The sequence below is a fragment of the Epinephelus fuscoguttatus genome, linkage group LG22 (genome assembly GCF_011397635.1).
Source record: "Epinephelus fuscoguttatus linkage group LG22, E.fuscoguttatus.final_Chr_v1".
In the NCBI taxonomy this organism is placed as follows: domain Eukaryota; kingdom Metazoa; phylum Chordata; class Actinopteri; order Perciformes; family Serranidae; genus Epinephelus; species Epinephelus fuscoguttatus.
The window spans coordinates 22,012,475-22,039,958 of record NC_064773.1 but is presented as its reverse complement, the minus strand read 5'-3'; the positions used below and the strand labels follow the sequence as shown (position 1 = coordinate 22,039,958).

The 27,484-nt window shown below is 41.9% G+C and overlaps 1 protein-coding gene across 2 annotated transcripts in view; it reads right to left on the bottom strand.

The window, feature by feature from the left end:
* Positions 1-27,484, bottom strand: part of LOC125882833 (kinesin-like protein KIF21A) — a 53,894-nt gene that overhangs the window by 24,038 nt on the left and 2,372 nt on the right. For both annotated transcript variants that reach the window (XM_049566727.1, XM_049566729.1), the window contains exons 2-8: positions 6,086-6,308; positions 2,940-3,122; positions 2,364-2,513; positions 1,778-1,912; positions 1,450-1,614; positions 468-583; positions 26-221 (exon numbers count right to left, since the gene is read on the bottom strand). In XM_049566727.1, the coding sequence (XP_049422684.1) occupies positions 26-221; positions 468-583; positions 1,450-1,614; positions 1,778-1,912; positions 2,364-2,513; positions 2,940-3,122; positions 6,086-6,308 (1,168 nt within the window). The remainder of the gene's footprint in view (positions 1-25; positions 222-467; positions 584-1,449; positions 1,615-1,777; positions 1,913-2,363; positions 2,514-2,939; positions 3,123-6,085; positions 6,309-27,484) is intronic.

The following is a 27,484-nucleotide window of genomic DNA, read 5'->3' as shown; positions in this document are numbered from 1 at the left end:
CTATATTTACATCCTCCGTTCTTACCGTTCTGTACTCCATCAGCTCCATCTGCAGTCGCGCTATCTCCGTTCTAAGGGCACTGATTTGCTGGCTGGCTCTGTCCTGGTTCACCATCACCTTGTTCTTAATGTTTCGGGCTCTGTTGGCGTACTTCAGAGTGTTCAAGGTCTCCATGAAGTCTCGGTCCGACGGGCTGATACAGGCGATCATCACTGTTTGACTGGAGAACGCACAAATGAGGAAAGTGGTGATCGGTTGCAATGAGTAGTCTGTAAAACTAAGTTATTTTTGTACTAGTTAGTGATAATAAGGACTGTTATGTCAGACATAGTAGGACAAATTTAACTTAAAGGGTGCATATAAACTTTTTTTTTTAATCTGACTTGTGAGGCACTGCTCTCTACCTCTTCAAACTGTGATCCATCATCAAAGATATAATCCATATTAGCACACAGTGGTTACAAACCTGTTGCCACCGAGTGAGTCCTGTAACAGCCGGGTCAGTTTGGAGTCTCTGTAAGGCACGTGAGTGGAGCGTTTACTCCTGTCTCCCAGAGCACTGATGACATTTCCCAAAGCAAGCTGCGGTAAGACAAGGAAAAACAACAAGTTTATGATTGAATATTTGAGAGTAAAAACAATGCCAGGAATGAATGAAATAGGGAGTTAACAACTCTGTACTTTTGGAAAACACCATTCATTTGTACTTAAGTGAAGCTAAAAGATAATTGTGTCAGGGAGAGAAATTCAATGTGTGGTTCATGGTCTGGCCACATGAGGGCTCCCTTGCTCCACAAAATCACCCAGACGTGCCATTGTAGAATGACAGATTGACTATCAGGGTGTCTGCAGATCCTTAACTAGTCTTTAAATGTCATAATTCATTTTTTAAAAAGCCTTAAATTCAAATTTATGTGGTCTCAATTGCCACAAACATTTTATCTAATTTCTTTTTGTTAAAAACTCTTCTGCATTTAAGTCCACATTTCTGCTATCAAAAATCTTTTAAACTACCACTGAACCTTCTTCTGTCTTTTTACTTTATACTTGCAGTTACCTATCAATGAAATATAGATTAACCTAATTCACTCTAATAACCATGTTCCTAGGCTATATAAAACCCACTCCTGCATGGGACCTCGTGTAATACTTAACTTTATACTTACCTGCAATGCCTGAATAAGTAAAAGATGATTTGTCCAAACACGTCTTAAATGTGGTTTAAAATCATCTTGCAAAGGTCATAAACAGCCTTACATCACACAAGTGTCAGATTACTGTAAACATGCTGACCACAACAAACGCAAATTTTCCAGTAGGTTCAACATTATTTAATCCATAATGGAACCAATGCATAAATACAGTATATGTCTGTGGCCTATAACTGTACTTCACTGTGCAATATAAAATGTCTGGTGCAGACTGAGACATGTTCTTAGGTTCCTCACCAGCCCACAGTTGATGGAGATGCCCTCTTTGGCTCTGTCTCCTGTCGCTCCGGTCCTCTTCAGTCTCTCAGAACCTGCCAGGTCCACAAAGTGGAACTTGGCTGTCAGCGTCTCAAACTCGTTAATCTCTGAGTCGTTAGCTAGACGGTTGTCTGTTACATTATCCTGAAGGAGGAAGAATGGAATAGAATTGGAAGGAGATACACTATTAAGCACACTTAAAGGATTCGATTGTGAAATTGTAGCTGATGATCATCTCAGTCTAGCAGAATATCAGTATCATGTTCAGTGGCAGCAGAGATCTGCCGCTGTGTGTTAGAGTACGTACATTGTTATCAGGAGAGCAGACTCGGACTTGGCACAGGTGGATGGTGAAGATGGCATGGGAGCGCGAACTCTGGACGTTCATCTGAGTGCTGGCGGTGGTACGAGACAGAGCGCCCAGCTTCAGACACTGAATCATCTGTTAGAGGAGAGGTGGAGGGACGGCAGGAGAGAAGGAGACAGGAGATGACATAATGTGAGTGTACATACTATATGTCACAGACATCTCTGTGACATCTCTGTGTCACGGTCATAAAATGATATTAATATAGAAACTATATAGCGAACCGGTCCATTACATAGCAATCAATGGGACAAAGAGATTTGTCCTGTCACTTACCCTCAAACCTTGCTAAGATCAACGTTCGCAGGAACTATTTCTCAAACAGAGGGTAGCACTACATTTGAGAAAAAAAAGTTTTCTTCCCAATTTCAAGATAACAAGGGGTGAGTAACTGATACAAATAATACAAATGATCATTTTGAGGACGAAGAATTCCTTTTAAAGCCACTTTAATTAAACACAGCTAAATGCTGGACAAAGATGGGGCTGGTGCAAATAAAGCTGTCTGTGGGGTGTTAAAGCTGACCTCAGCCGCAGAGGTGACGGTGCGCGTGGTGACCCCCACGGTGTAGATTCCTCCATTGGCATCCTCGTGGATTTTGATGTTGGACCTCTGCTTCCTGGCCTCGAGGTCTCGCGTCGAGTCAAACAAGTCCAGCACCTCCTCGTTGTACAACTGGAGATTTAATTAATAAAAAACAGGAGAGACAAAGTGTAATTATGACATCATCAGCACCATCTTTTACTTTACTTTTCAGCCTGATCTCTTCCCTTCAGCTGCTTCCTCACCAGCTGCTAGCAGCCACTTGGTGGTTAAAAATAAATCCAGGAGCTGACCACGGAGACAGACTAATGACAGTTTAATGGCTGTAGGGTCATCTGGACGCTTTAACAACCTCAAACCCCTACACCCTTTGCTGACCTTTGACCTCTTGCTGTCTGCATGCTCTGGCTACATCTAACTAATGGGCCTTAAGTGGACTGGACATGTTGAGTGTAGAGTTTAGAATATGGGTGATAACTGCACCTTAATATGGGAGGAAAACACTAATTTCTGGGTTAAAATCCTGTGAAAGTGTCACATTTTTGTGTGTTTCTGCACCTCCAGGAACTGTGCGTTGATCTTGAACTCAGGAACAGGCCTGCCCTGCTCGGTGGCAGCCTGTCTGCGCTCCTCGATCCCTCTGAACAGGTGGTAGACAGCTCGGGGAATGATACCAAGCTCGTCCTCGCCGATGTTGACGTCGAAGCCGGTTCCCATGGTATAGGTCTTTCCTGAACCCGTCTGGACGCAGGGGAGAAGACAGAGTCATCAGTTACTTCACCAACAGGGGATAAAAGTCTATTTTTGCTTACATCATGTCGGTTCCTGATGTAGTTTAGTAGGTTTTTATACCCATATATCTTTTTTATTTCTTTTTATTTCTTTCTTTAGTTTTTTAATACTTTATTTCGAACAATTAAAAAATAAAAATATGGAATTAGAGGGGTTGAAAAGTTATTTGGTAAACAGGAATCAATTTGTGCAGATGGGTGATCACCAATCAACACACCTTGATATTACATGTGGAGTCCCACAGGGGTCTGTTTTGGGTCCCAAATTGTTTATTATGTATATAAATGATATTTGTTTACAACCCCCTTCTCTCTCTTCAACCAGTCAGCTAACTAAAGTCTCTGGGGCTTGGAGGTTGGGGTGCAGCTCTGAGGAGTTTCTCTAACAGAGGGAAAAGAGGGGTCAGAGGGGATGGGGGTAATCGCCATGGTGACAAAAGGAGGAATGCGACATTGAGCTCAAATTCACGCGTCACCCCTCTCCTCCCTGTCGAAACGCCTGAAAGAGACCCTGACAGGAGTGTGTGTCTGTGTGTGTTTGTGGGGTGATATATTAGGGAGTGTGTGAGAAAGACGCTGTGTGTGTATGTCTGTTAATTCTACGAGACCACACCTGTGTGACTACTGTGTTTGTGCACATGCTCCTGTGTATGTGTATGTGTGTGTGTGTGTGTGTGTGTGTGTGTTCGGCCTCCGCTGCGCCCTGTGAAAGGCTCTTTGACAGGAATACAAGGGCTGCAGGAACAATGTGAGGAGAGAATAATGAACAGAAAGAAGAAGAAGAGCGCAGGGGAAGAGTAAGAGGAGGGAAAGAGACGCTGAGAGGCAGGAAGCTTGCTCTCTCTGTACATTTCAGCCCAGACGAGACACAACAAAGGCTAACAGAAACAGTTTGTATTGAATAGGCTTTGACGCTGCTGCACCAAAGTATTCATGTCATGTTGCCACATACTGTTACAGGCCTTCACTCTACCACAGGGTCCAAAATATTATGAATCCACAGAGCAGAGGTATCAGGGACGTTAGCAACATCAGAGGGTGTCAGCGAAGCAGTGATGCTAGCTTTAAGCTAACTCAAAGTAGCTAGCTTGAAGTTCAAAGGCTGCTCAGTAAAGCAAAGGAACAGAAAAAGAAGAAAGACACGCAGTAAATAAAAACAGAATGATTCCTTTAGCTAGTCTAATTAGTTTATCTATGATTTAATACATTAAAATAACTTAAAGGTAGCTTAAACATATCATATCATGTGTATTCCTCTAGTTTCAGAGGCTGACACAGCACTACTACCTGCTAAGCTAGGCTAGTTAGCTTTTAGTTAGCAGGACTATTTTAACTGGTGTTTATGATAACATTTAGCCGCTGCCTTATTTATGTGATATAACAAAGTCATTTGCTATTTTATGGATTTATAAATGCTGATCTGAATGCAGGAGACATATAGGAAAGGGTGGGTAAATTAGCTTTCAGCAGCTAGCCTTAGCTAGTAAGTTCTATAATGTAATGTTTTGGTAGCTGGTAAAAGAGATGTCAGAAAGTCTGATTGTAGTCTGACCTCCATTTTGATCCATGTAGTTATTCTGTTTGGCTTTTTTGGGGCAGTGTAACATTAGTGCTAACTATTTCCTGTCAAAATCTGCTGCTGTGAGCTCAACAATGGAGAGTGCGCAAAAGTCCGAAAGAGACGACTCATAATGAAGAAAAACTATTTTGTTGTTTCAACTTGTCAGTTTAATTTAAAAAATGTTTTCAATTATTATCCTATGGTCTGGCTATTTTTGTTAGCTTAACATTAATGTTAAGTTTTAGTTGAGTTGGGTTGTGCCTTTTCAGTGAAATGAAATGATTACAGTAGCCTTGCTGCTACTGTTAGGGTTGCTTGCCTGGTGCAAGCGTCAAAGAAGTTTCGTAGCTTCCAGATTTACTTCTGCAGTATGCGGCCCACTGAATATGTGCAGTAGTGTTTCTCCCGCTGGCCAGGCCCACGAGTTCCTGCTCCGGTCATTGATATTACACTGTAATGACATCACAGATTTTTTAATTTGTTTTACACTATATAAAACCACCATGGCTCAAAAATTCAGAACAGAAAGATTCCATCCCATATTATTATGGTGGCCTACAGGGAAAATTATTTCTGGGCTGCAGGTGATTTTTTCGCAACCTTACCGTGAGTAACCACTGGTAAAAATTTGAAGACTGGGGCCCTTCTTGCACCATGTTTGAAATGGACAGTACTATGTTTCATAATGTGTCGGGAACACTGAGTGTGATGGGCTTTTCATTTAAGCTGATGATGGAATTATCAGGAGCTTATCTGAGTGTGTGTTTAAGTCTTGTCCTGTTTATGCTGTAATGTTATCACGTGTGTTACGATGTTGTGTGTTATGATGATGCTTGGTATTGTTCTCTGTATACTGCAATGTTATGTTATGATGTAACTTGTAAAGGCTGCATTGTCACCAAAATGCCAAAATGTCTAACTATTCCTTTAAACTGCTGAACTGTCAGAGGGCAGGTTAGTGTTTCATCTATTTAATGTTTCTCAATTATGTTTCGACTTTACTTCCCTGCTCTGGTACGAGGCGAAGCAATCTGTTCACACTCTGCTTTGATTGGGTAATAAACTCCCTTTCTATCTCGCCTTCTCAGGCTAATCTATCAGAGCCAATATAAAGCTGCGGTGGAGCAAGCAGGTCGGAACAAGTCAGCTGATAGTGTATTGACAGAGCTGCTGCAGCTCTGAGGCATGTTCACTCCCTCAGTACCCAGACTGATGATATGAAACCAAATCAGCTTCATGTCACATGCCGCCGTAAATCTCGCTGGAAGTAGCTCCATCCCCTGGAGCGATGCAAAGAGGGAACACAGTGCATATGTGCCCTGTGCTGACCTAGCAGCATGCAAAACACCCACCTGTCCGTATGCAAAGATAGTGGCATTGTAGCCTTCGAAGCAGCCTTCGATGAGCCTCTCAGTGCAGTGGGTGTAGATCGATTCCTGCTGGGTATCCATGTCGAAGACATAGTCGTAGGTGAAGGCCTTGTCCTTACCCAGGACGACCTGCGGCTCCCCGGGCATCACATACGTACAGATGTGGCAGCCCTCGATCTTCTCCTTGGCCAGCTGAGGACGGATCCTGGTAGACAGAGGGAGACAGAGACAGTAGTCTGGATTTCTTCCAAACTTTCAGCTCCTGAGGAAAACATTTTTTGTCTATCATCCAAGACTGACTGGCGCTTTAAAAGCAGATAATAGCAAGAAGCAGCCCTGCCTAAAAAACCCGAAAATCCCTCACATAATGACTACAGATATGAGCCAGAAAAAAGGCTAAAAATCAAACCCTGTTGAGGACATTTCCACGATCAATTTTAATTTAAAGCCTCATTTTTTAAATGCACAAACTTTCCTAGATTCTCAAGGCCTCTGGCAACTCCGATCTGTGGATGATTGTTAATGTGTGTGTAAGACAGCGGCAGAGCGGAGCTGTCTGTGCATGCAGCCACAGCCTGATCACGAATTTATCTGATATTTGACATGATTGATTTTTACAGCTGTGATGATAAAAATGTAGCTGAGCAGGAGGTAATATTTTCACTCAGCTGCAACCTGATGAGTGCTGCTACTGTGCAGTGTGTGTGTCTGTTTGTGTGTGTGAGAAGGACCATGCAGTGCCAGCATACTCTCCAGCAGCCACCATACACAGCACAGTGCCCTCACTGTTCAAGAGAGAGCTCTGAATAAACAGTCCCACCCTGGATTTCATTAAGGAATCGCTCCGTTTGCTTTAGTACAAATAAACACACTGTTATTACATCATTTCCTCCCATGATGCACCTCTGGCCACTCATCACTGAACTCACTGTCCACCTGAAGAGGAAGTGAAATATTGGAAGGAAATGGCTTGGACTTATTGGGAGAAACATTTGCAGCCTTGAAAGGAACATATTAAAGATTATATACAGCAAAAGATAACACTGAAATACCAGAAATATTATTGGACATGCTTTAGAAAAAAAAAAGGAAATTTCCTTTTTGGATATTTTTTGTAAGTACAACATTTATTTCTCCAAAGCTGCAGCCAAAATGAACCCAGATAAATTAAAGAGAAAAATAACAACCAAGACACCTGAGAATCTCAGGACAGTATCATTATAAATGGCTGCTATTGTTGCTCTGCTGACAGGCATTGGCTCAGAGTGTGTGTGTGTGTGTGTGTGTGTGTGTGTGTGTGTGTGTGTGTGTGTGTGTGTGAGAGAGAGAGAGAGTGTGTGTGTGTGTGTGTGTGTGTGTGAGGATGTGGTGCTTTGCATGCAGTTTGTATTCTGTGTGCACTACTTTTTGAGTGTGCTTGCATTAAAAAAAGAGTCTCACATTCATCACAGCAAGGGCCTATAGACGTTCTGAATGGCCTGGAAGGACAGTCAGTGTGTGCGTGTGTGTGTGCGTGTGTGTGCGTGTGTGTGTGTGTGTGTGGGGGTGACATCAGATCCCAGCTATTTAGCAGACTCTATCTGGGACTAAATCCCTGATGAAAAAGAGGGACCAGTGGATCCAGGTTTGAGGAGACACACAGACCTACCTGCAGTAACTTTACACCTGCAGAGCATTACTGTCACCTTTGTGTTATGGACAGCAGAACTGCCCAATTTTGATAGCGACAGCAGGTGAAACGAGTCAAAATGTAGATATACGATCCTACAATTGCAGCGCAATCATTTTGCTTGTCAAGCTTTGACATCAGAGTTGACTAATTCTGTGTCATAGTACAGCTCAGGCTATTTACTATCATCTAGTATCAGTACTAGAAAAATATGTTTAAAATGAAGGTACCATTCACCTAACAATCTCCTAATTTGCAAGTATTGTGGTGCTATCTATTATTCCAGTACTGCATATTTATTAAAGGAGGTCAGTAATTTACTAAAAGTATGACACTTAAGTCTTAAATGAAATACCTCACCAGTAACTGACTGGAAAGACCACATTGCCTAAAACCATAGAGCAACCATTACTTGTAAAGAGTCTGGAAGAGTGCAGCTCTGGACAGTTGAGTAATCTAACACCAGACAGTCACCATCATAAATTGACTTCCAGTCAAATTTATAGCTCAAAATCATTTGCTCATCATTAAGTGTGTCCATCAAGTTCTCCTGGTCGCAGAACACTCTTCCTGGAAGCCTTATGTTTTTCTCATTTATCTCCATAAACTCAGCCATGTTGCAGTTAAGATGGAGTCGGAGGTACTTCATGTTTTTGTCCTTGCTTTGGCTACTAAAGTCTGACAGTTTGACAAACTTTAAGCAATTCCTTAAGTAAAAAGACCAAGATAATAATGAGTAAGTAAACATTTTGAAAAACCTTAAGGAGAAGACTTAAGGATGTTTTGTGCAACCGATTTTATCACAAGGCAACCTTAACTTATAATTTCAGGAAAATCTTAACTTAAGGTGCTTTGTGCAACTGGCCCTAGACCCTTAAAGGAATACTTCATCCCCAAATAACCATTTGTATATCAATTACCCTGTGTTGCACTGAATTTGTGACAAAAAAAAAAAAAACTTATTTCCTATGCCTTCACGGTGAACAACAAATCCAAAAATAGAGGAAATTCTTGATGAATTGAAGATATAGGGGTCCACATTAACATCAGCAAAACTATCAGCACAACTCCTGTACTGTCAGTCTCATTATCCAGTCATATGCTTGGTGCTTCCCAAACAAACAGCCCTTTCTGACAGGGAACTGACCTGAAAGAGAAACTTATCTATGCTCTCTTCAAAGCCAGACTCCACTGACAAAAACAGTAATTTTACCTCACTGAACACGGGAGCTGCTGGTCTACCACTGCCTCAATCTGTAGTTTGTTTATGTTATTGGGTGACTTTGGTGAAGCCGAACTAAGTCAAAGCCACACAACAACACAAACTAACTAAATGATGGAGGCAGTGGTAGACCAGCAGCTCCTGTCATCAATGAGGTAAAATTCACGTTTTTGTCAGTGGAGTCTGGCTTGGAAGAAAGCTTATATTTCACTTTTAGCTCAGTTCCCTGTTGGAAAGAGCTGCCTATTCGTAAAGTAGTGAGCATACGACTGGATAAATGAGACGTGGATTATACTGCACGAGTTGTGTGAGTTTGTGAACAGATGTTTTGATATAGTTTTGCTGTTGTTAAATGCGGAACCCTACGAGTTCAAGTCATCAAGAATTTTATTTGTTTTTTGGATTCTTTGTTCACCATGAAGGCATGCAAGAAAAAGCATCTTTTCTTCACAGATTCATCGTCATGGTCATTTGGGGGGTTAAGTATTCCTTAAAAATGTTGAAGAATGAGGGGAAAACCAGTAACTCCATAGCAATTTAACCTTTGAACCGCTGTTGTTTTTCACACTTGAATTTAAAACTTGTCCATTTTCGGCCAATGTGTGTGAGTATGGATGAATGTCTTATTTTGAAATGACACAAACAGATTACAACATTATAGTAGAGAAATAGAGAATTCCTTTATTTTTCAAAACTTTTTATTTCCTAATTACAATACTGAGTTAGCAACACTTGCCTGGTTACACATTCAGCAGACACAGAGCAACACTAGCATTTGTTTGTCACCAGTGGGCTCCTTTTAGCTTTGTTTTGGTCTCCACCAAATCCTGTGGGAAATATCTGGCTAAATATGGCTGCTAAATGCTCTGCTATGTTTTCCAGTTAGTTGCTAACTTTGTTTTCTCTGTTGGTTGGTACAGGCAGATGGTGTACAGTGGATTTTTCAAAGTTAAAAACAGCTTCTGGAAAAAAATACTTGTGGGAACAGTGAGACTGAGCCAAAACAGATCAGGTTTTGGCTGTTATACCAAAGACGTGAGCTGAAAGATGCTAAAAAGCTCCATAGAGCTGAGGGGAACCACAGAGTCAGGTAATTACTCTCCGTGGATTTGTCACTAGGAGCAGTTTGACCTGTCGTTAACATGGAAATATAAATTAGTGCTGCTTTAACTTTTATAACAGAGCTTATTAAAACCATTCGTAATCAAGGCTGTTCCAGGTGTAACTGATGTAACTGTAACAGTCAGAGTGTTTAGATCATCTGAGGAGACTGTGATTTAATAGTAGGATGGTATCAGGCATTACAGGAGGGAATCTGCGTTAATCCCTTTGGCCACTTTCCCAAAACCTGACAGAGAGCCATTACTGTAATCCCGTGTAACAATGGAGGCACTCACTGCTGCTTACAGCAAGGGCATTAAGTCACTGGGTCATTGTTCACTTCGGCAACTTGAAAGAAGTGCGCCGAAATGAGGACTTCAACATGAGATGTCAAAGTCAGAAAACGTCAAATCCAGTACAGTACAATGAAGCAAGTGATCGGCTGCTCGTTGTGTAGAAGAACCGAGGGAACGCAGCTGTTTAACAGTGGCCCCATTTAGACTACATGCCCAGTCTTTCTGATTGTGTTCATCTCCACAGTGTGACACAATGTTTGTTTTGTGTGACATCCTCAGGGTCCTCTATACATTGAGAGATAGAAAGGGTGGGCTAAAGAGGAAGATGACTGTCTGAGAGAGATAAAGACAGAGGCTGAAAAGAAAGAGATGAGACATAATGGTTACAGCTCAGACAAAACATTGATGACTATCTCCACATTAGGAGGCCACCACAGTCCATCCAGTCAAACAGACCTATTATCCCTCTGTGTAATGTAATGATGGTCTTTCACATAACAAGACCATGACTGAGTTGCTTCAGCCTTTAGAAACCCTACATAGAGACTTTTTCTCACTAATTTCTTTGCTCTTCAAGGTGCTAAAGATGTTAAGACTTTTCTACGCACCACTATCAAGATTAAAACATCCTACCTCATGCCAACCCACTGGACTACTCTGAATAATCCCATCTTATTTTTAACAACTTCTTTCCCCACTAATCATTCCTACAAATCTTGTGTTTGGTAGCTACCAACCTAATTTCACTCCCAGTGTGTTATATATCAACGTTTGGGCAGTGGCCTTTAGCATCAGATGAGACGCATCGGAAAGAGTCATAGTAGCAGTCACAAACTGGCTCAGTGAATGTGACAAGTAGAGAGTCCGCACATAAGTAGCAAACTCAGAACTGAAAGCCATGCATGGATGTGTCTGGTGTGCTGCGGAGGTGTTGAAGGTGCAAAACCAAACTTGAAGCTGGACGTTAGTCTTCCAACTATATAGACTTCAATAGTGCACCAAAATGAATGGAGGCCAATGGCTGCCTTAAAGATGGAAAGCCATTCTAAAAACATTTAGCACGGTTTGCAAAGTAGTAAATGCAAATTCTGTTTGTATTTAATGGGCTACATGCTGCAAAGCTATTTGCCTCCAAACACATGGTTTCATCCATGTTGTGCATTGCTAGATTTTTGATGGTGTGTAACGGATAGGGATGCACCAATCTGATATCTGGATCGAATATCGGCCCCGATATCAAAATAGATGTATCGGGTATCGGAAAATGCAACCTACACCTGAGGTGATCCTTTCCCTTTAATTCTATTGCGACGCGAGCTACGTCAAATGTCATGGAGCGAAGGAGAGAATCTGCCGTGTGGAGGTATTTCACACTATTTCAACTGCTGTTGCACAATTGTTTATTTCTGTTAAAAATAAATAGTTCATCATTGCATAATCTGTTTCATCTTGTAGTCATCAATGTCTGATGCCTCTAGTCTTTTCTGTTATACATGTAAAGGTATATAGCTTTTTAGGTCAACCATGGTATCGGATTGGTATCGGGTTATTGGCTGATACTCAAAGCCACAGCATCAGGATCGGTATCGAAACTGAAAAAGCTGGATCGGTGCATTTCTTGTACCGGATCTCAAATAAAGATCAAGTGTGTCTTCACCTTACATTAATGATCTCTGAACACTGGACCTCTCTCTGGGTATGTATTCACAACTAACACAAGTTCTGACATCACACGTGTCTCAGCTAACTGTAGACAGGTGAGGGATAAGCAAGGTGTGAAGCCCGTCCTGCTGGTATGTTATTAGTGTGACTGACTTTAGCTGTGATTATGATCTGGCAGGCTTCACTCTGTGGTTCAACCCAAAACACTCTTTTCTCCTGGCTGAATAAGGGCTGCCCTTCAGCGCTGTGGAGACTTTCAGCACTAATCCACCTTCTAGAGTGACACACGCTGGCTCCTCACAGGCTGTTTCTCCAGGAAATATAACTCCGCCACTTCCTAAATGTGCACAATCACGCACTCGTACACACGCACGCACACAGAGAAGCATGCCTCAACACTTTCTCTTGTACATGCAGCTTCACTGCTTTGAGGATGTTGAATACTTTGTGATTTTGGCCGCACTTGATTTTTTGCATCTTGTCTCGTACAGCGTCAAGAAATGACTATTATTACTACTACCACACATCAAAGGTGAAAACCCGAGTCACAGGTACACACAAACAGATCAGGGGCCCCCAAGGCCAAGTGAAAACCTCTGTGTAATAACTGCTCAGCACAATAATCTGCTATGACAGTTTCAGCCGGTCAGAGGGAAGGCTGAGAAAAACATACTAAGAAGTTCCAGAGTGGAGAGGATTAGAGAGACATCAGCCACTTTACATTATAACAAGAAGGTCTGCGTTGTTTTGCCAGGGTTGTACAAGCAGTGGTCATTAGTTAAAGCCCCAAAAAGCCAAAAACTCTTACTCCAAAAACACACCAAGTGTGGCCTGTGGCGAGCTGCCATGTAATAGCCATGGAAAACTGCAGCTGCTGCATCGAGCTGCGGGCGTGTCACTCTGTGGCGAAGTGTGATTGAACCAAACATTGGGGATAGTTAAACTCATGGTGTCTAATTGCAGCCCACAGCCAATCAGTAAACAAAGCCCAGTGACCCTGTGACCTCTGTTACAAAGAATTTCTTCCCACCTGAAACACATGAACACGCCTCTATGCTACAGAAAAATGTAATCATTGCAGTGAGCAACACTTTGTCACTAATTGATGTGTTTTCCACGCTAGTAAAATGCCTAAATTTTAGTAGGTTAAGGTCAATTGTGTAGGATTTAGGGGCATCTACTGGCAAAAATGGTATAAAATATTCATAACTACTAGGGATGGGCAAACGATCAAAATTCATTATTCGATCATCAAAAAAATTAACGATCAATTATCGATTAATTGATAAGCAAGTATTTCAAAAGAGAGAGGTCGCAAGAGAGTGCAGCTGCCCCAGTTTTGAGCTTCAACCCCCCAGGCCAAAGAGAAAGAATGGTGCGCATGCGCAGTTCACCCCTGGGTGTTTACAACCGTTGCCAGCCAGGGGTTACAGGCTTCAGTTTTCAGCGAAACCTCCGTCTTTCAATGGCTTAGTGTTTTCAGAGGCCTCAAGGGAAGCCGCCGAGGCTTTGGAGAGCAATGAGAGCCTCCGTCTGTTTCTGATTTTTTTGCCTGGCACAGGTCCGGCGGGGGTCTCGTAGGCCCGTCGAGCCACCGTGCTCGCCGGGCGGGGGGTCTCGTTGGCACGGCGGCTCGCCAGACCTATGCCAGGCATTGTAGGGGAAACACAGCGACTATTGATCAAAATGATTTGTGATCGATCAAAAGCCTTAACAATCAATCATCGATAATCAAAAATTGATGCCCATCCCTAATAACTACTGTTCGTTAATCTATAATCTCTGAAAATAAGAATCATTTTGGTTTTTTTAATTAGAATAAGTCATTTTTATCTCAATGCCACTCTTCTACAGTAGCCCTGAGTGGACAAATGTTATGTCACACCAAGCGGGATGCGGGAATATTCGTGTTTTATTACTTGCACAAGCTTGAACGCTAGAATATTTTGTGTTTACCTGCTTCATACACACGTGAAATTGCTCAATCGATGAATGAACCAGTACATCCTTTGTGTCATAATCTCAATGCTGACTGGCTATCGTGGAGCGAATTGGTCACTTCAGTACAGATTTTTCAAATCTCGAGAATAAGCATATGATGCGAAATCATGCTACTCGCTTCATTTGCGCCACTTAATTTGTGTATTTCACGTCATTCGCATTGTGTCCGTCGCGGCGCATGGTAGGAATTCACGTCTTTATATTGACTTTACATGTATTTCACCCGTAGCAAATGGTTTTATTCGCACCCAGTGTGAATACAACAAACACTGGCTCTCAATAGGGCCATTGGTTTCAGCTCTGCAACGTTACCACTAGAAGCCACTAAATCCTACACACTAGACCTTTAAAGCCATAGTTTGACATTTTGGAAAATAAGCTCATTCGTGGTCTTGCCAAGATTTAGATGAGGGGATTGACATCACTCTCACAGCTGTCAGTCCACAATGTAGCTGGAGCCAGCCGCTAGCTAGCTTAGCTTAGCATTATTGGTCGAGCATGGGGAAACGGCTTTGTCCCAAGGTATCAAAAATCAGGAAGCTACTATTAGCCAAAAAAGTGTAGCATTTTGCTTTTTCGGATTAAATGAGATAAAACAAGTTATTTAGTGAGCTTCACAGATGCTCCTAAGCAGATATTTTTACCTTTGGGTAGAGACGTGCTAGCTGTTGCTCGTCGTTTTCAGTCTAAACATTAAGCTAGCTGTCTCCTGACTCTAGCTTCATATTGAACTCTTGCTAGCATTCATGAAAACTGCAATACATTCTATTAAATTTTTTTTTAAATAAATGGAAGCAGGTTTACTTTCCGTATTAAATAAAACGTAAGCACCAGATATTTTCTCGAACAAATACAAACTTTAGATGACGGTCAGTTGAAATGCTTTGTGGCAAGTAGCAGATGTCACTTGCACTCAATCTGGTGTCACAGAGGGCGTAAAACCCATATTGACAAAGTTTTCCTTTGAGGAAATAATTTGCAGTTGGAAAGAAAGGTACTAAATTGCAATATATCGCATATATTGTATCGCAATATCGTATCGTGATAATATCGTATCGTGGGTCCTCCGCCCCGACTAATAATCAGCTCTTGTTAGCTAACAATTTCCATAATGATGTATTAATATGCAAATAAAAGATTAAAGATCAAACTCTAAAATGGCGCTTTATTTTAGAGTCAACAAGAATTGACAAACAATTCAAAATGTACTGATTACAGTGGTTGACTACAATATTGTGACCAGCAGCCAAAGTTTTGCGCCCTGACTAGCGTGCAGCCAATGATGTTTGTAAACAAGAAACCAGTCTCCAAGAAAAGCCTCTGGCTGGCTGTGACTTATGTGAGGAGTTCAGAAAGTTGAGATACAGTTCACTGAACTTTCTACGAAATGAAATGGGGCATATACACACATATATAATATAGTCCATACACATATACCTTTTATAATACATACATAGGCCTATACACACACACATCACATCACAGACAGAGACACACACAGAGGAGCTTTGTCAGCCTCTCCCCATGTGACGGGTCCTGTTAGGCTCCTGTTCACCGTCTCATTACTGCGATTACAGCGACAGCCTGAGACACACTGGGCTCCTCATGCACACACAGTCATGCTTAGAGAAATCCCAGACATCATACGCCACTGGCCTTGGTTTTGGAGGTCTCATACTCTGAAACTTTCAAGAGGAGAAAAACATGTCAACCAGCTTAAGAATTTACATGCCACACATAATATCAGTTAGGTATACTTGCAGCATGTGCGTGTAGTGAGAAGCATCCCTGTGCTGAAACACACAACCACACACAAAAACAGCCTATATGATGACAATAAGTAGACCTGGTGGCTATTACCAAGGCATTAAGTATTTTAATGACTTTGTTAGAGACCATCATCCGATCCTGATCTTGGAAATAAGAGCAGATACATGATATAAAAATAGATAAATTCGCCATCAGCGTTCCCCTCTGCTGACCTATTGATCAGCAAAAGAGGTTGACAGGAAATGAGGAGATGCTGGTAAAAAGGAGATGAGTCAGTCCATCACCACCATGCTGCTGATCTCATCCTTCCTGAAACACAGCCAATCAAATCACTTGCTGACATCACCCCTCCTGACAATCAGCCAATCAAATCGCTCCCTCGGGATGCAGCTGATCACTCTGCATCATCGCTGACAGCAAAGCATGACGTTTCATTCCTACCTTCGGAATCTAATCCTCACTAATCTAATTTTTGGTTTAGTGTTGAGGTTCGCTCAGACGCTGCATAGAACAGGCGGCACCCAGTGATTCAACACAAACAGAAAGGAACATCTGAGCCCACGAGGCAGTGCACAACAAGACTCTTTTCTGCACTTTTCACACTGCTACCAGCACTCTGACTCATCACCTGACCTCAACATGTACAGTCACATATTTTTGGATCCTGTAATACTGAAAAGCATTCAGTATGTAGTGTTAAATGACTGAAATATATGTGTTTGATGGGATTGGTCCCACCAACAGTGATTTTGTGCCTTTAAAATTCACTTTGGGCTGTTTTGATAGTAAAAATAAGAGCAATTTAAAGAGACATGGACATTATTGATACTATAAGTTTGTTTTTTAGGAGTGACAGAAATCACAAAGTACTGGAATTAAACTAAACAGTCCTTTAAATTGCATATCCCAAATCCCTAAAATCTATAATAATCCGTTTGCATCATGCATTACCTGCTACATCCCAAAGCCCAGGCCAAATTTTGCTTTCAACAGCCAGTTCACCCAAATAATATTTAAACAAACAACTTAAGAGACACTTCCCTCATATTGGGTTTTACAACATCAGGGATGTTGGCAAAGGTAGTGCGACTGCATGATGCATGGTGATGCAAATGTTCCCCCATGGCACAAACTGAAGCAAAGACGTGTCCACCCGAGCTGAAAACGCATCAGTATAAAAATTTGCGCCAGAGGATGAACAAGGAGTGACTTTAACTCCTGTCCCACCCCAGGCCTACAAAAAAACCCCCCATTCCTGTCCTGTCCCTATCCTGAAAGATTGCCTTCCATCCCATCCCATTCTCGTGTTGTTGTTTTTTTAACACAAAAACAATAAAAGCAACACTTGCATATTTACACAAAAACTGATGTATTCTTATTATAATTCCTGTCCAGCCCACTCCTGTTAACTTTTTTCCCTGTGCCATTCCACTCACGCGATGAATAGTGTTATGATAGCTTTATTGGTAGTTTGATACATGTCTTATGTGCTGGTGGTAATGACTCATAAGCCGCAATTAGCCACACCTGGAGAAAGAGCTGGAGAGGCCATTGAACTGAGCGGGCACGCCACAAGGGAGATGCCAGAGGCGAGACGTTCTGAACTTTATTTATAGAGCATTTAAAAACAGACATAAAACAAACAATTAAAAACAATAAAACCACTAAAACAAGTGCAGAGTCTCATGCTGAGTTGAAAGCCAAGGGATAAAAAGTTTTAAGTGGACAGTGAGGGGGCTTGTCTGATGCACAAATGTAGGTCGTTCCAAAGTTTGGGAGCAGCAACAGAAAAAGCTCTATCCCCTCTGAGCTTCCGCATTGGACCTCTGTACCTCCAGGAGCAGCTGATCAGCTGACCTGAGGCACCGAGCAGGAGCGTAGGGATGGAGCAGCTCAGAGAGGTAAGGCGGGGGCGAGACTATTTAAAGATTTAAAAACAAATAAAAGAATCTTAAAATGAACTCTAAAGTGCACAGGCAGCCAGTGGAGGGAGGCCAGAATGGGAGTTATGTGCTCCCTCTTACCTGCTCCAGATAAAAGAGACCGAAAAAGAGTGTGATATGCCACTACAAAGTATCTATGTGAATACACATTCACTCTGAACAACCACGAACAAGAGCGAGTTCGCCCAAGTCCAAGTGAGCTGGACCTCTTTGCTTTTGGTTTGGACTAAAGTTATAAAGTTATGTAGTATTCCATTATTATGTAAAATGGAATACATCTTAGTAAGGATAGACCGATATGGATTTTTTAGGGCCGATGCTGATACCGATTTTTTTCCATCACCCTTAGCCGATGACCAATTATGGACTGCCGATTTTCTTGAGCCGATATTTGGAGCCGATACTGCTTTTGCTCCCTCAATTTACATTAAAAAAATGACACAATGATAACAAATATTACAGGTCTCAAGTTTAAAATAAGAAACATTTATTGAACAGTAAAAAATACTAACACAAGATGGAAAGTTGAGGTAGAACAGGTAGAATATTATTATTATTATTATTATTATTATTATTATACATTCAAATAAAAAAAAGAGTTCAGTGCTCTTAAATCTTCCAGGAATGTCTTCATAAAATAAACAAATATTTAAGCTGAAGCATAAATAAAACAACAACTACTGTACACAGTAGGATTCGCTGCATGTGCGCTGCAGGGTCTTCCGGCAACACAGAGCTGCCCATGGATGCCTGTCTGTAAATCATGCCAGGGAAAAATAAATCTGCGAACCTACGCGCGTATCGGCCGATGCCGATACAAGTAAAAAACTCAAATATCGGCCCGATATATCGGCCGGCCGATGTATCGGTCTATCCTTACATCTTAGCCTTTCTTACCCTCAGGTGTACATAAACTACAAGTCATGCACTTCTTTTTAAAATTCAAAAATGGGAAATTATCGGTTATCCATATCGGTTGAAAAAAATCCATATCGGTGCGTGCCGAGCTGAACACACCTTTACACAATCCATGTTTGTAACAAAGCTTGCAATCAGGACACACCCATCTACACCTTCTTTATTAGATACCTTTTTTTCTTCAATTAATCATACACAAACTATAAAATTTACCTTGGAAATTAGCTCTCGGTTTTGAACAGAAGTGTGAAAAGTGAGAGTATAACAAGCAGTATTTTCTGTCTCAGTTATGAATAATGTGCAGTGGAGTAAAAAAGCTTCAACAACAGCTGAGCCTTAGCAGCTGAAGAATGTCTGTGAGTGCTGTGATGAAGATATGAGTGGACTGTGGTCCTCTGAGGTGCCTAAACTGCGGACGGATGCTGTCCAACAGAGGCTAATGAGGGGCCGCACTGCAGCACACACACACACACGGCCAATCCCTCTCTCGTGAAAGGCCTCTGTTGAAGTGTAAATACCAAAGAGCTTCACTCTATTCTTCTTCAGGACTGTATGACTGCAGGAAACACGATCGTACTATTCACTCACATCCTCTTCAGTGTGAGTGCTTCAATGGTGCCTTCAGGTACACTACCATGACTTATATAACAACATGCACACACAAACACACAGCTCCTTTATAATACATCAGCCAGCAGGTGCACTTGTATATTTGTATTTGTGTATGTGTGTGTTGTTTGTGGTCTAATGGCCGCCCAGAGCAAGAGTCTGAGTGAAGAGACACAGAAATGATGGAAAGCTGTAGATAAAAGAGAGAGTAGACCCACAATGAGCAGCTACTGTTTTAATACAACTCAGCAGGACTGTGTTTCACCAACAGCCTTTCTATTGTCTGGCAGCTGCTCTTGACATCAAGAGCCGATCCACTGTATCGCTCTCCTCAGTGTTCGTCTGTATGCAGCAAGCTCGAACAAGTCTTCGACCTGAAAGAGGCTGAATGCAGCTAAACTCTGCCCAGAAATGTGCAGGATTTAGAATCATAATGAAAGATGTAAGATGTCTGCAGGGATCAGAGGTTATGTCCAAGAGGTAGTCTTGTATTTAATAATGTTTAGCAACAACCATACAGTAAGGAATTCACTGTTTATTAGTGCCAACCAGAATGTTCAGGATGCCGAGACAACTCCCACCAGTTCACAGGAAGCGATAAAGACGCATGATGAAGACCTTGGATCTGTCTTTTATGTCAGAGTCCAGTGTGAAAACAGCTCAGCAGTGATGTGACAGAGGGCATCTGGCATTGACGCCTGGAAAAATGGAGACGGGTCAAGAGAGCGGGAAAGACGCAGAGCGTACCGCTGACTCAGGGTTTCAGTTTCCCCCCTCTCTCTGTCTCTCGCTTTGTTGTCTATATGGCGGACTGACCGGTGTCCATTCACAAGGGCATAGCTTGACACCACAGGCCTTGAAACTGGTTACCCGTGGTTACTATGGTGACAGCTACAACAAAGCTACCACTAGAGGATTCTGACCGGGTCACTGATCACAGCTCTGACTGCTTCCTGGGTCAAAGGTCTCCGGGCAGGAAGGAGGGAGAGGTTTGATGGTGGCTGTCAAGAGAGGGCGTATGAGGATAACACACACATACACACACACACACGCACACACACGACTGGCCTCCAGCACTGACACCAGCTTAATGGAAATGTTCCTTTTGACAAGGACAGTTCAGCCCACTCACGACACACATGGGACACTAAATGACATACCTGATAACAGCAATGGAACACTGGGGGAAACATAAATATGGTATGAAAATATGTTTTGCCTAATAGTAGTTTAAAAACAGCCACACTATACACAACTCTGATTTTTTTATGGATAAAAAATCCATACTCAATTAATTAACCTCTGCCTAGTTAGACACAAGTTATTGAATATCTCAGTAACAGCAGTATCACATGACTGCAGCTGGCAGATGGCTCGCAGCGTGCTTTGCTTTGTGTCTCAGTTCACTTGAGCTGGTTCATGAATATTTATCATAATATGCCTGGATGGACATGTGTTTACGCATGCATGCAGACACGCACACACACACACACACACACACACACACACACACACACACACACACACACGAGCATACACAATGCTTTTGTATCATGGCAGCAGGCACACAGCCTTTGCTTTCACACATAATCCACAAAGGTCAAGAGGGTGGGACTTGTGTCTGACACACACCTGAGAGGAGCCAATAGGAGTTCTGTGTTTTAGGAAAGGGGTTAAGATGGTGGGGGTCTAACTTGGTCTAGTTTGCATTTCCCAATTAATTGTGCAATGCATTTTGCACATAATCAATGTTTTTCTTTGTCATAGTAAATACGCAAACCTCGTCGCTGAAGCTAGCTTTACATTTCATTACAGTCCCCATCGTAGACTGGCAAAGATGTCAAATATGAGGAGTTTAAATCAATCTGAGTTGAAGCTTATTTCACAAAGGTTTGGGGGAGCCTTAGTTGAATCAAGACATGCCTGGGGCTGCTCCACTGAAGGCACCGCCGAACCTAAGGGCAGATTTCAGGTTGCGTTTTGGATATGAAAACTATGAAGAAGACAGAGAAGAGCTGGGCAAAAGCAAAGCCATATGTAAGATGTGCAAAACTGAGGTGAAATATTTTAAAAATACCACAAATCTCAAATTTAACAAGACCTCACTCAGATACGCAATCTGCAAAAATTTCTGATCCAAAATAAAACCCAACGAAGAAAGGATTTGCCTAACTGTAACTCAAATATCCCTTACTGATAGGGGTGGGGGAAAAATCAAAACAGCACTGTACTGTGATATTTTTGTGTGGCAATATCGTATCGTCACTAGGAGTAATAGTCGACCAAAAAAGGTCATTAGTCGGCAATATTTCATTGGTTGCTTAGTCACAGAAAAAAAAAAAAGGACTGGATTGTTAATTTCCAGGGCTGGTACCTGCGGTTATTCCACAGGCTAGTTAATAACATGTCAGGCAGGAAATCCAAAGTGTGGGATCATTTTGAGAAGGTGAAGGACGAACCCAAAGTGATATGTAAACTCATCTTCATTGGTCGACTACAAACATGACGTATGATCTGAAACATGTCAGTAGCTACATGTCCATTAGCCACTTAGCACAACCATTACTGCTTTGCCCACAGCGTCATTAACAGGCGGCTCGCTCAGTGTGTGACGCGCACTTGTAGATAAAATATAGGCCTATATTAATGAAGGTTCATTAGTACGGTTTTGTATTTCTCTGTAATGTAGCAGAGTGTTAACAATGTTACTGATACTGTTCTTTCTCCTTTCCTTCAACTCAAACCTGTGTGTTGCCCCGCCCTAAATATATCATTTAATAATTACATTAATATCATAAACATGTGGGCAACTTGTCGACTAATGGCCCTAAATGACGACTCTTGGTTGACAAGGAAAATTCTTAGTCGGGGGCAGCCCTCATTTTAGGGAATGCACTGGTACTGAATCAGCTATGAACGAGTTGTTCAAATGCTCTGAGCATTATAAAACAACACGTCTTCTTTGTAGCGTCCATGTTCTTTCCACATTACAACTTCAAAGCTCATAAACACACCAATATCGGAAGAACAATGTTTCAACTCTAGAAATGGGACCATCCGAGGAGCACATGAATGCAGCATTAGTCCATATTGCCCACCTAAAATTCCAGCTGATAACAGAGTCACTGACCAGACGTGGAAGAAACAAGTTCAAACATTAAAGTAAGTTTGAAAACGACCTTCCAGCTTTCTATATTTTAAAAATCACTTATCTAATTAAAGAGGAAGAGCTGTCTGAATTCAACAGTACGAAACCTGATTCTATTGCGGCTGGCTAATTCTGGCTCTTAATTATTAAAGCTGCACTTCAAGGATATTGACATGCTAATAAGTTACTTGAGTGGCTCCTTCAGTCTGTACCACAACTCATGTCTTGGATAAATCGTTAACTTCCTGTATTGTTTCTTTGTGGAATATGGGTCGAGATGAACATACACGAACGCACACAGATGGAGTGTTACATAAGGAAAGAGATCTGGAACACAGGAGCTGAAACACACATTCACACACATGGGATAACCCAGTAAACACTAACTCTGTGTGTGTGTGTGTGTGTGTGTGTGTGTGTGTGTGTGTATTTGCTGAATCACCCAACAATGTGCTACTGGAGTGACCCATCTGTACGCTGTCAGCCGTGATAATCTTCAAAACCAGAGATGGCAGCTCAGCACACACATCTGATGTTTAAATAAACTGAGGATCCATCAAGAGGAAAGTCCACAGAGCAAATAGACTTTTAAGTGACATCATCTCTCCAGTTATAAATCAAAATGACAAACACTCCCTTAACACCACGGCCCAGACCCCTTTTCTTTCTTGTTCTGCCTCTAAAGACGACACACAAATGAGATGATAAAGAAACGTTTCATCACTGCGGACATGCTGGGATGGGGGATTAGGAACTTGCTAACAGACAGCATTAGCCTCACAGGCTGAGGCAGGCACTGGTTGGCAACCTGCTAGCTGATTACCACAAACACACACACACACACACACACACACACACAGCTAACTAAACTATTACAGAGCAGGGAGAAGTCTTTCAGATGCTTCACAGTTCAGGTTCGCCACAAGCCCCAAATAATTACCATGTTGCCACGGCGATTAACCAAGCTGAAAACACCAACATGTAGCAGCGGTTTGATGTTCAAAGGGATAAAGTCAGTGATTTAATAGAAGATGAAAAGGTGTCATACAAGATGAGACTGCTTAAAAGTATCTAATGACTGACTTGGCTCTGAGCATTATTACTGCTGAGCCTAAATTCAGCATTTAACAGCAATATCTGCAGATTAAAGCCTTGCCTATCAACTGAGCACAGATACAACACAGTGTGTGCACATCAGCTTATAAGCAGAGGTGGGACCAAGTCTGTGTTTTACAAGTCACAAGTAAATCTTAAATCTCAAATAACTTTCACTTCTCAAATTTTCTTGGGGGAAGGCATCAAGACATGTCATGTCATGTCAAAAGGCTCAAGTCAAGTCACGTGTCATTGGTGTAAAGTCAAAGTTGAGTTGCAAGTCTATTTTGATTTTGTCAAGTTGAGTCTGAAGTCATCGAATTTGAGTCCACACTTCTGCCTAAAATTAATTAAATCAAACTTAAATTTAGTTAAAGCTGCACTGATCGATTCTTTTAGGAGGGATGTGGATCAAGTTGTACACAAAACAATGCTATGCTATCCCCTTATAAAGATGTTGTGGCTAACATGTTAGCAAACAGTTCCTTTTTATTCATAAAGCAGACACAAAGCAAGTTTGTTGTTGTGTTTGTGGCCACTTGACAAATACAAATCTAATATTTACTCTTCTTTTAGCTCCGTTTTTGGTCTCCACCACCACCTGATGAAAATATCTGGCTCTTAAGCTGCTAAATGCTCTGCTATGGCCCCAATCAGACAAAGTGTACTTTAGCAGCCCGGGGCGGCTTTTTGAAAATGTTTCCAATGACAGTGAAGTATTTTGCTTGCTGGTTTTATGTTGCTGAGCACCACACTTTTACACTCTTGACGCCTTGCATTTTTGCAGGAGCACCCTGAACACCTTGAGTTGGAAAACTTTATCTTAGATTGGAGAAGTGCCTGACGTCATTAGCCTTTTCTTCCCATTGTCCAATCAGATCATAGGTGTAGATTTCAAGAGGGACAAAGGCGACATGTCCTCAAAATGTAGAACATCTGCACTTGTTACCATCAATAAAAATATGAAAGTAACATTCATACATTCATTCATTTTCCATAACCGCTTACCCGGTTAGGGGTCGTGGGAGGGCTGACAACTTTTCCAGATGGGGTACACCCTGGACAGGTCACCAGACTATCACAGGGCTGACACATAGAGACAGACAACCATTCACACTCACATTCACACCTACGGACAATTTACAGTCACCAGTTAACCTGCATGTCTTTGGACTGTGGGAGGAAGCTGGAGTACCCAGAGAAAACCCACCACATGAAAGTAACAGAGGGCTTTTATTCTGACAAAATTAAAAAAAAATGACACCATAAATTGATGCAGAGAAGGCACAAATTGGTTAATAAAGGACCCCCCAACCCTCTATTTCATATGTGTCCACCCAGTGTTGAAACGAAACCTACACCCTTGAATCGGATTAACTGAAAGGCGATCTTTCAATGGTGAAGATGACAAGTGGTAGCATACATGGTTTGTGTTAAACTAACTTTCAGACAAGATGCAAGACATATCTGAATAAACTGTTGCCTTAACTACTTGCTAATATTTACCAGCCCTAATTAGGCCCGACGACTGACAGCAGCTACTGAAACTGCCCCCCACTCATCCTAAAATAAGCCTTGACCCAAACATCCTCCAGGCAAAGCACCTGGATAAGCTGGTGGTGGTGATTTCTCCTCTTTCTGAGGGTCTCATGCACCCACAGGGAGATCTTTTTCACACACATTTTGACATGTCATAGTTCCCAGGTTCTGGCATTGCACTTGCTGGCTCACTGTTGTGGCCTGTAAGGGCACTCGAAATGAGCTGTTGCTAATGTTATTAGCTCCACCTATTTATTTTAAGCCCAAATGTCTGCTGTGAGAAAGGTCTGAACTCATTCATGCAAATAAAGCACACAGTGTACTGAAACATTAAGAAGCTCTGTGAGCTTGCAGGTAAATTCAGCTGAGTCTCAGTGACAGGAAGTGGATCAGTCCATGTGTGTGTGTGTGTAATGAAGGATTAGTGACGGAGCACTTCAGGTGCCACAGCTGACCTCAGAAGAAGCTCTGAACTGTTGACTCTACCTACAATCTTGATCTTTTCCACAGTGAAGTGAGGATTACTTATTGTTTTTGAGTATCATAACAACCAAACTCAACTCCAACCTTCATCCATACATACTGTCATACAACCCTTTCATGACAGAGGAACATAATTGGCACATAACTTTCACCCATAACATGTCAGCGTAGAACATGTCATAAATAATTACTGACTAAAATCCACATTAAATGAATGAGTGACTTGAAAAACAGAAGAAAGAAAGACAAATAAGTGAAAGAATGAACCAGTGAATAGTCGGCTGACCTTCAATAGGACCAAAGGTGGAAAGCCGACTAGCAAACAAGACGGCGGAGCTCTGCAAATAATGAATGAAGCCTGAGCTTTCTAAGAAGATACAATAGCAGGTGTAGTTTCCACTCAAAGACACACACACACACACACACACACACCTTTGTGTAGCCTTGAGTGTGTGTGTGTTTATTTATTCTTTTGAAGCTTAAAACGTCTTTGAAAGTCGTCTACAGTAAACTAACAGCAGCTCTACACTCATGTTGCATTATTAAAGATGCCACACAAATGTAATCTGACACTATGAATGAAATCTTCCTGATGAGACTTTAGGGCCTTAAAGAACCATAGTGCATGATGGGATATCGGTTACTGACAGATTATTTATTATCTATGACAGAGAGGGAAACAGGCTAGTAAACGGAGTTGCCCCAGCAAACACAGTTCTGGGTCAAAGTCTGAATGCACAATAACAAGCGAGGGAAGAGAAACGTGATAGGAACAAGCTTTTGTCCCTCTCTCTCTCTCACTGATCCAGTTCACATGACGTTACAGATTGTCTTTCCAACACACACACACACGGAAACACACACACCAAAAAGCACCTGCCTTGGACTTTAGCTGCCACCCTATCATGTCACTCTATTGATGTCTGAAGCCGCTGCTCCGCACACAAACACTTCTGAGAAGCGCTGAAATAAGCAGTGACCAGACGGTGACTGTCTCAGCTCGTCTGTTAGTGGCAGCGTGGATTGGCCAAGAGGGCGAAGGTCAGACCGGTACGATACTGCAACACACACTAACAAACACTACAAATGTGAAATGGTCGAAAGCGAATGGATCAAACGCAGTCGACACTTCAAAGATACAGTGTCTGCTTTGTAATAACCTGTATGTGGCTACAGAAAGCCTCATAGGGGAGAACGGGGTTGGTTGTCACATGGGTTGGACGACATATTCATTAGATCTCGCTCTCTAGAGAATGCTGTTAAAAAAAATACTGGTCCTGAAATATTCAGAATTGGGGTTGAAAGTCACCTACAGCGTTATTAAAGATGATTGACGTTGAGTTGAGGACTTTTTTTTATTCTTTTCTTGGCTTTACACAATGGGATTATAATAAAACAATCATGACTGTGAAAACATCTGAAGAGAGGGCGACAACGTGTGGTTGTTAGCGTCCTCGAGAGCAAAAAATTCCAGTTGGGCATACTTGTCTTTGGGGTTAGCGGTCACTCCCCTTTGTTGGCATTGACATAAATGGTGTGACATATCTCCTGCTTTCTTTAATTATAGAAAAATGGCCAGGAATTTTGTGAGGAACTAGAGCGCTCAAATGTAAGGATGTAAATCACAAGTTTCATCACGATACAATATGACAGGGGTGTCAAACTTCCGGCGGGACAGAACCTGCCCATCAAAGGCTCCAATGAGGCCCACTGGATGACTTTTCACACCTAATATTGGTGCACTTGTGACGGCTGAGAGGTCAGGCTTTAGGAGCAACTTTAAACCATGCAAAATGCTGCTTCAGAGGCTTTTCACTCTGACCAGAATACTGTGGTCATATTTTCAGATATTGAGCACTGTGCAACATATTGTAAACCAGCAGCTTCAGTACAAAAGAATCAGTATCAGACTTTTATCTTAAAAC